Source organism: Lepidothrix coronata, unplaced genomic scaffold (genome assembly GCF_001604755.1).
Source record: "Lepidothrix coronata isolate B3197 unplaced genomic scaffold, Lepidothrix_coronata-1.0 Scaffold176, whole genome shotgun sequence".
Taxonomy (NCBI): Eukaryota; Metazoa; Chordata; class Aves; order Passeriformes; family Pipridae; genus Lepidothrix; species Lepidothrix coronata.
The window spans coordinates 1,046,070-1,055,275 of NW_016690356.1; the positions used below are offsets into that span (position 1 = coordinate 1,046,070).

Here is a 9,206-nt window from a genome sequence, read left to right on the forward strand (position 1 = left end):
ACTATTTTAAATCCCATCCCTGGGGCTGATTCATTGTGGGGCTTTGCAACGTTAGATACTTCAAATTTAACCCTCATCCCTGTCAGGTTTTGCCAATGAGGTGACGCTCCAGGGAGCCGGGAGGGGCTGGGGGTGCTGGACATGCCCTGGCCGTGTGCCCTCACAGCCCAGAACCCCCCATGCCCTGGGCTGATCCCACAGCAGGGGCAGCAGGGCAGGGGAGATTCTGCCCCTCTGTCCCCTCAGGTGAGACCCTCCTGCAGAGCTGCCTCCAGCAGCTGGGGAACAGCACAGGGTGGACATGGAGCCGCTGGAGTGAGTCCAGGGGAGGCACCAAGATGATCAGAGGGATGGAACAGCTCTGGTGTTAGAAAAGGCTGAGAGATTGGGATTGTTCAGCCTGGAGAAGAGAAGCTTTGGGGTGACCTAATTGTGACCTTCCAGTACCTGAAGGGAACTTACAGGAAAAATGGGGCAAGACTATTTAGAAGAGCCTGGAGTGACGGGACACGTGGGAATGGATTCAAACTGACAGACGGCAGGGTTAGATGGGATATTGGGAAGAAATTCTTCCCTTTGAGGGCAGTGAGGCCCCGGCACAGGTTGCCCAGAGAAGCTGTGGATGCCTCATCCCTGGAAGTGTCCAAGGCCAGGCTAGATGGGGCTTGGAGCAACCTGGACTAGTGGAAGGTGTCCCTGCCCATGGAATTAGGGCTGGAATGAGCTGGTCTTTAAGGTCCCTTCCAACCCAACCCAGTCTGGGAATCTGTGATGTTCACATGTTAAAATTCATGCTAGAAATGAGCAGGTGCCTTGGGCAGTCGTATATCCTACCTAAGTACAAGGGTGACTTATAAAGAATCTTGAACGTGTTGCAAGGATTGTAAATAAGCAGGAGTTGCAAAGCAGTGTATTTTTCCAAAACAGACTCCTTTGCATTTACGGGGAATTTGGATCTTTTGGGGATGTTGCTTTAACTGCAAATTTTATGAGGCTGCCCCAGTCAGCCCAGACATTCATCTGTGCACTGAGCCATGATGCTTCTAGAATTCCATTTATCTTCCATGTGATTCTGTGAAGTGTTCTTGGTTCAAGGAGAAGTTTCCTAGGAATTTGTCTTGTTGCCCGGGTTTGGCACAGTCACGTAACATAGTAGTGTGTGTTCTCCAAACCACACGGTGTCTTCATGTTCCTAATGCTTAATTTCAGCTCTCTGACAGAGGTTGTTCATGGAAATTATGTAGTGAAGTGCCTGCTTTGTTCTCTGAATTGACAGTTGAGCTGTGAGACTGTCCTGGCTGGAATTCTTGGCTATAAGGCGTGTGGAATTTACTGGTAGGTTGTGGCCTCCCCATCCCTATGGGAAGTGTCCAACGCCAGGTTGGACAAGGCTTGGAGTAACCTGGTCTAGTGCAAGGCGTCCCTGCCCACGGCAGGGGGGTGGAAGGTGACCACCCTCACTGTCCCTTCCCCCCAGCCCACTCTGTGACTCCATAGCACATCCCACAGGGAGCGGGGAAGGATCGCTCCCTCCCGCCCCTGGAGCCCCCTCAGCCACCCGGCCCCGCCCACTGCATTTTGGCGCCAAACCCCCGCAGCCGCCGCTCCCGAGAGCTCGCGAGACGCGCGGCTCTCGCGGGACTTGGGGGCCCCTCCCGGCCCGGCCCGGGCCCCTCACGGCGGGATCCGCGCGGAGCCTCCGTCCCGCCGGGATCTGCCCGGGAAAGGGCTTCTCCTTCGAAATACAAACGTGCCCGGAGCCCGGGGAGCGCAGCCCTGCCGGGACCGGCTCATCCCGGCCGCGCTCGTGTGCAGTCTCTGGAATTAGCTTCGCTTGAGAGCCGGAAAAGGGACTCCCCCCCTCCAGACCGCGTTTCCAGGTAAACTGTGAATTTGGGGAATGTTCGATATCAGGGATGTGAGGGGCACACAGCTGCCCGGATAAGCGCTGTGGTTACAAATCTAATTGTTTGTTTTATTTCTTCCACTCCCAAGTAACTTTGACGAGTTGAAACATGACAAACCCCTTATTTTATTCGGCTGGGTTGTGTCATCCTTCTGCACGGTGTTTGCTGCTTAATTTGTGTCACGGTCTGGTTTCTGCTTGGCAAACCTTCGAAAAATCTGTAGATTTGCTGTATATAATTGTTGTTTTTCTGCCTCTGTGGCAGCCTCGCTGCTTCTCTTTAACGCTTTTGGTGTTTTGTTTTTTTGCAGGAGTGAAAAAAAAGCTGCTTTGTGGCGATGTTAGATCCTTTAGAGAACAACCTGTTTGATCTCCCGGATTACGAGAACACAGAGGACGAAACATTCCCACCTCTCCCACCTCCTGCCTCTCCTGGAAGAGACGATGCTGACTGGGCTGAGGCTCACGCAGGTGAACACCCAACCCCGACCCCTAAAAAAATCCCATTTTAACGCTGTGTCATCAAAATTATCGGTGTTGTGCTTCACTGCCTTGAGTTCACTGCATAAAAATAGTCAGAAAACAAATGGCACATTTAAATTGTTAGTCATTCTGTGCTTTCTACCTTGTGGGGAAAGTTTATCGTGGTGGATTCTGTGAAAAATAGGTACACAAAGGAATCTTTGTAGAATTCAAGCTCTCCTGACACAGTGTTGCTGGAGAGATAATTATCCAGCAATAATCTATTGCTAAACCTGATGACTTGGATTTTAGAAGAGGTGAGAGTGTTGAGTGTAATATTCCAGGGAGTTACTGGTAGATTTTGTAGAGCATGTGACCCAGGAAAAATCCCAAGACAGTAAAACTTAATTATTTGTATTTGGAAAGAGCTTTCTGTGTATTGAACAAGCAAATAGAAAGTATCAGGTTTTTATTTGAACTGTTGTTTCCTTCTGCTCATGTTTGCATATAGTGTTATGTGTGTTTTCCTTGATCACAGCTCTGTGAGTTCACTAGAAAATAGGATTTGGGATAGATTTAATTCCTTGATGCATGAAAAGGAGAACTTCTGAGTTCCTGAGGGTCAAAGTAACAAAAAATAAGCCAAGAAATCAGTATAATAATTGCTACCTCTGAGAGGAGAGGGGGCAGTGGTGCCTTGCCTGTTGCAGTCAAATAATAAATACTGGCCCTAATCAACATGTATTTGTGCTTTGGTTCTTAAAAGACATATTGTTTATTGTCACATCACCTCTTTGTCTGTTTTTTGAGGGCATTGTAGGTGGTTTAGGTCTGCCTTTCATCTCTCTCAGTGGAAACTTTGGGACACCCCTGTCAGATTCTGCCTCTGGATCACTTGAGCATCTTGACCTTTAGAAGCAGGATCTGCTCTCGATACATTTCTCATCAGAAATGCCATATAAAAGTTCTAAAACGAGAAAGTTGCACTTTCAAGAAACCTACTATGTCAGAAAAGTTGATTCTTCATATTTTGCAGAGAAGGATTTGTTTAAAATCTGCATGAAACATGCAGATATTTTTTGGGGCTGTTGTCCCTCCCATGGAATGCTTTTGATGCTGCTTTTTTGGTAGGGCAGAAACTTAAAATGTCCATGGTGCAATTCTGGTTGATGTCAATTGAATGATATACTCAAAATGTGTTTTCTTCCCTGGATGCAGATGGGAACCAGCAGACACAAACCAAGGACTCTGCTGTGGTCACACGGAATGCTCTTAAAAGACCAAGGCCTAAACTGGATGCCCAGAGGTAAATTTTAACAGAATGTGTCTTTTTGTGATGAATTTGGCTGTGGGAGAATGGTGAAGGTTCCTGTGATCCCTGCTGAGTCCAAGGTCAAGAGATTGGCAAAGTGCCTTTTGGATGCAGTGTCTGAACCTTTTATTCCTTGCTTGCTGTATAATGCTGTTTTTAGTCAAACTTGCTTGAATTCTTCTTGGGACTTAGTACATGACTGGTACTTTAAGAGGTATTATTTATACATATTTATTGTTTACACCTAAACATCTTGATTTTGCTTCAGGCATAGAACTGTAGATTTCTTGGTTTAATTAAAGTCTGCTTCAAAATAAAACCTCAATATGATGGGGACTCTTAAGACACTAAATAAAGCAGTTTTTATGTGCACACCTGATTTATGTACGAACTGGATGAACCTTATAGAAAGGGTTTTTATGTTTTCTTTGCTGTTATGACTAAAACTGGTGTAAGTTCTTTATAACCAATAAAGAATCCAAGCTTTCAGTTTTGTCTGATTTAAATACACTGGTGGGTTAGTCAGTGATACCACAGGTGAGTGCTCTGGGCACACATCAGACTGGTTTTATGTGGCCAGTATAGATCCTAGAACTGACCATTCAATTCTCTTTCATGTAATCAAAACCAAAAAGCTGCTTGGACCAGGACTACGAGTATTGTGAATTAGAAAGATCAAAAAGGTGTGGGTTTTGCAGCAATCTTTGTCCTATTTTGTGCATTTTCTTAATGGCTTCTAATTCCCTACTTCTTTCAGGTAGAGCTCTGGAGCTTTGGGCTTTTTTAAGGAATCTGAGAGTTTTTTCTTTTTACTTGTTAATTGAAAGAAGAAAGCAGGTTTCAAATAACTTCTCCCATTCCCTGTTACCAGATTAACTTCAGAAAGGGGCCTGCCAGCCCTCAGACACATGTTCGACAACGTGAAGTTCAAGGGCAAAGGGCACGAGGTGAGGCTGGGGGAGCTCTTGCTGTGTTTGCTGGGGCTGCTCTGGGTTTGATGGAGTGCTGACAGTCTGATCCTGGCAGAACTGGCAGCACACTGCTTGGCAGCTCTCTGGCACTGTTTGAACATGCTCTCATGGGGTTTGTTATGGCAAATTTTAAACCAACAGTGAATGCTTTAAAAAAATCCGTGGTTTTGATCTTAAAACCGTTTTCCTCGACTCCAAACCTAGAATTGACTTGCATGCACTTAAAAGTTACCCATGTGTTCATCTTGCTTAAATTTCCAAGAGAGTTTGAAGCTGCAGATAGTTCCTGTTTTCAGGAGTGTTGCTGTCCCCTTTCCCTCTGCAGTCTCCTGACTCTGTCAGCTTTTAGCAGCTGGGTGTTGTTTTTTATGCTGTAGGCAGAGGACCTGAAGACACTCATCCAACATATGGAGCACTGGGCCCACAGACTGTTCCCAAAATTGCAGTTTGAGGATTTTATTGACAGAGTGGAGAATTTGGGAAACAAAAAGGAAGTCCAGGTATGTCATGCCCTATGGAACAGTCCGAGAGGTTGGTTTGGGAGATCAGTTATGCAGCAAAAGAAGACTCAAGTTGTGCATACTGCTAAGAATTATAATTTCTCTCTATTTAAAGCCCTTTCCAGTATTTATATTTAGATATAAACACTGGATTATTATTTGAATTCATACTTCAGAGAATTGACTTCAGCATTTTCAGGACATCTTTAACCACAGTGAATTACTTCAGAGTGCTGGGACTGGTTGGGTTTGGGGGTTTTGTTGCTTGGTTTTTCGTGTTTGAACCTGCCAAAGAAGATGAAGAATGTTTGCTTCACCTGGCTGGGGGATGGATGTAGGACTGGGAAAAACGATCCACAGCATTGACAGTCGTGGGTCTAACAGACATGGAGTGAAAAGAGTGTTTTGTCAGAGTAATAAAGTGTAAAAGTGCTGTGGTTTTACCATTATTTCCAGTATTGACCAAAAAAACTTGCTACAGTTGAAATACCAGTATTTAATCTCTCCTTTGCAGACCTGCCTAAAGAGGATTAGACTTGATCTTCCTATTTTACATGAGGACTACAAAAATAAGGAAGGTATGCTCTCTGTGATGTTTGTCAGTGCTTCAGTGCTTAAAATTACTTTACTTCCCCTTCTAATGACCAGAAATTAATGATCATGGTAGTTTTTCTAATGTAGAAGAAATTTTAAAACCAAACTTCTGTGAAACTTGTGATCACAAAACCGAACTGGTACTTGGACTAAAATGCTACATATATATGAAAAAATAAATAACATTGCATGGTCTACTGAAGGGAAGTGGAAAATGGGTTTAGGAGCATTGTTAAAATATCCTTCCAAAAAGTGCTCCGTGAGTGAGTGCAGCGGTTTGTGCTGCACTCTCACACTGTGCAGCCTGGAGAGCCCTTGGGTCTGATCCATGCAGGAGTCAGACTCCTTGCACTGTTTGTGCTCCAAGGAGTTCAGGGCACTCGGGGGCAGTGCCCTCTGTGGGCAAAGGACTCGCTGGTGCCCCGGGGGCACTGCTGGGTCTGGCAGTTTTGGCACATCACTGCTGGGGAGTATTTCTTCTCCCAGGATGAAAATCCAGCCACTTAACGAGTAGGTACTTCAAGAGTCTCTTCTGATCAGATAAAGATTAGACAGAAACAATTTTTTAACTAAAAGAGGAGGCAGAGGTAGTTTGAAAGAAGCTTTTTTAGTAGAAATGATAATTCCTGAGGTGCTGTGCAGGTTTTCACACTTCCATTGTGAGTGTCTCTTGAAACCATTGTCCTGTTTGTGCTCACGTGGAGCTCTGACTGCAAACCTGCCAGTGCCTGGGAATGGAGTTCTGGTGGATGAGTTCACCTGGTGTCCCCAGTGGGATGTTCCTTGGGCAGCTGGTGACCTGTGGCCTGCCCTCCCCGTGGGCTGCACTGGCTGGAGAAGGGTGCAGCCCTGGGCAGCCACACACAGTGACTGGGTCCTGCCGACAGGCCCTGCAGAGCCATCAGGCGTCCTGTGCGAGGGTCCCACACATCTGGGCTCTGTGCTGCTGGGCTGCTCGCAGCTGGGGGTGGTGCTGCAGCTGCTCTGAAAACCTTGGGTGGGCATCTCCCAGAAATCCGACCTGGATCTGGAGTGCTGTGGGAACAACCAGCACCTTGTGTCAGCTCCCGGTTCTGTTCCCAGGCTGAAGTGTACAGGCCCTGGGCACTCCTTTGGGAGTGCTCTGCTGCTCTGTTGGAAGGAGCTTGTCTGGTTAAACTGCCTTCATCTGACATGTTTCAGTGCTGGCAGACGAGTAAATATTCCAGTATTCCATAACAGAGCACACTGAATTCAAACCTGAGTATTCAATGGGAATGTTCAAGCCTCTGATTTGTAGAATCCTGGAATGGTTTGGGTTGGGAGGGACCTTAAAGTTCATCCAGTTCCACCACCTGCCATGGGCAGGGACACCTTCCACTAGACCAGGTTGCTCCAAGCCCCATCCAAGCTGGCCTTGAAAGTTTGGAATTCCCATAGCTACTCCTGCCACTTCCTAAAGGACAGTGTCACATGAATAGGGTGGGATGAACATTTCCTGGCCTTTCTGTAAGGACTACCTGGATTTACTGTCTCTTTTGAACCTTCAGGCACCGGTCCTGTAGCTCCCTCAGGACACAGAGCTGTGTCTCTCTATGTTCAGACACTGGTTATTGGGGGGGATCTCTGATGAGCAATTCTTGTATCCTTTGAATATCAGGTATGTGGACCTTGGCAGAAAATTACCCATTCAGACTAAACTATGGGGTGATCTTCAGCTGCCAATACAACTTCAGGATGTACTTTGATAGGTGTGTAGTGCTTTGAAATGCTTTGAAATGTACTTTGATAGGTGTGTAGTGGGTTTAAAGTGTTGATTTGTGTCCCTCTTCCCCCTCCCACCCCTCATTTTTACCCAGAAGGAGAAGGGGAAAGCAATGGACTGGATGCAGCTGCTGAAGATACACATTCCTGCTCTGGGAATGCAGAAGAACCCAAATCCCTGCCTGGCACAGCTCTCACAGAGGAGCAGCAGGAGCGGATGAAGAAGAACAGGCAGCTGGCCCTGGAGAGAAGGCAGGCGAGGCTGCAGGGGCTCAGCCAGGCCCAGCTCAGCCAGGCCCAGCTCAATGGTGAGAACCTGAGTCAGCACTAACCCTCAGGGCAGGGCCTGAGCAGCTGCTGGGGGAAAGGACATGGCAGGGGCTCCTTGTGCAGCTCTGGAATTTCAACAGTTTTCCTGTAGTTCAGCTCCTCGCTGCTCTCCCTGGTTGCTGTGCTGAGCTGTGATGGCTTTGTCCTTGGTGCAGTGGAGCTCAGCTTGCTGGCTCTCTCTGAGTTGCCTTTCCTGCAGGCTGGAATTCTGGTGCTGGAAGCAGCAGGTAAACACAGCAAGTGTTTGCTCATGTTTTCCCTTTTCTCCTCCCCAGAGCTGCCCCCCAGTTCCTCAGGAGAGGAGCTGCACACCCCGGTCACTCAGGATCCCACTGACCTTACTGAAGACACTCCAGTTCCTCCAGCTGCTCTTACAGAAGATGGGGATGGAGCACTGGAATGTGCCAGGGAAGAGCAGTAGCTGTTCCCACACCCTGAATGCCTTTTTGACCCAAAGAACCCACTGCTCCAAGTACTGTGTTACACTGAGCTGCTGCTGGCTCACTGCACTCCATGAGCTCCAGGGAAGTCCTCACCGTGGCATTGCTGAAGTGGGACACAGCTCTTCCCTGGAAGCTGCAGATGAGCAGCTCCACACACCAGGAAACAGAACAAACTTCTCCAGCTGCACTTAAACCATCTTTTCCACCTCCCACAATATTTTTAGGAAATATTAATGAGGGTTTTTACCTACTTTGAATTTAGTTTATGCCAAACTGAATTACCTGGGGTGTTGACAGGTGAATTTCTATTAAAGTTGTGTTGTTTGGGGTTTTTTAACAGCTCTGTTTGGGTCTGAACAGGGGGACTGGAATGTTTTAACATGTTTATGCAGACCTGCATTTTTTTCTTATAAAATTAAAGTTATTAAATTTTCGAAGTCAAACCTGAAATTCTTGTATGAGGCTGTTCCAAGGCCAGGCCCTCCAAACTTCCCCATCCCTTCTTGGGTCACACATCCCTTCCCAGACAGGTCCCTGCTCTCAGGGAAAAGGCTTTGGCTTTGACCATATCCCTGACCCTCCCTCACCTGATTCTGTGCTCGAGGCTCTGCTTCATCCTCTTCTTACTGTCTGGTTTTTCCTTGCACAGCAGCTTTTCCCTTGTGTGGAATGAAGAGGAATCACCCCCTCCAACAACAAAAGTACTGAATGAAGCAGTAACCTCATGGCAACGGGTGCATTTTATGCTGATGTGCAGCTCTGGGATTTCACTACACAGAATTCCCTGTTCCAGGTCAGTGTGAGGAGTTTGCCTTTTATATCCTTGTAGAAATGAGTTCAACTCATGGAACTAGAGTGAAATAAGGAAGTATTTAGGTTTTAATGATTTATGGACAAAGTGAGGAAAGGATTTTTTGAATGATATTTAAAAGAATTCAGCACACT

General features: G+C 46.8%; 1 protein-coding gene across 2 annotated transcripts; it reads left to right on the top strand.

Annotated features, from left to right (window-relative positions):
- Positions 1-1,649: 1,649 nt before the first annotated feature.
- Positions 1,650-8,693, top strand: TIPIN (TIMELESS interacting protein). 2 transcript variants are annotated; one of them, XM_017830299.1, is made up of 8 exons: positions 1,650-1,880; positions 2,218-2,377; positions 3,587-3,674; positions 4,552-4,627; positions 5,029-5,151; positions 5,666-5,729; positions 7,584-7,796; positions 8,094-8,693. In XM_017830299.1, exons 2-8 carry the CDS (start codon positions 2,245-2,247, stop codon positions 8,237-8,239), a joined length of 843 nt encoding a protein of 280 aa, XP_017685788.1. In that variant the 5' UTR covers positions 1,650-1,880; positions 2,218-2,244; the 3' UTR covers positions 8,240-8,693. The 2 variants fall into 2 exon arrangements, with proteins under 2 accessions (XP_017685788.1, XP_017685789.1); XM_017830300.1 differs by having other exon boundaries at positions 7,584-7,783; positions 8,096-8,693.
- The last annotated feature ends 513 nt before the right edge of the window (positions 8,694-9,206 follow it).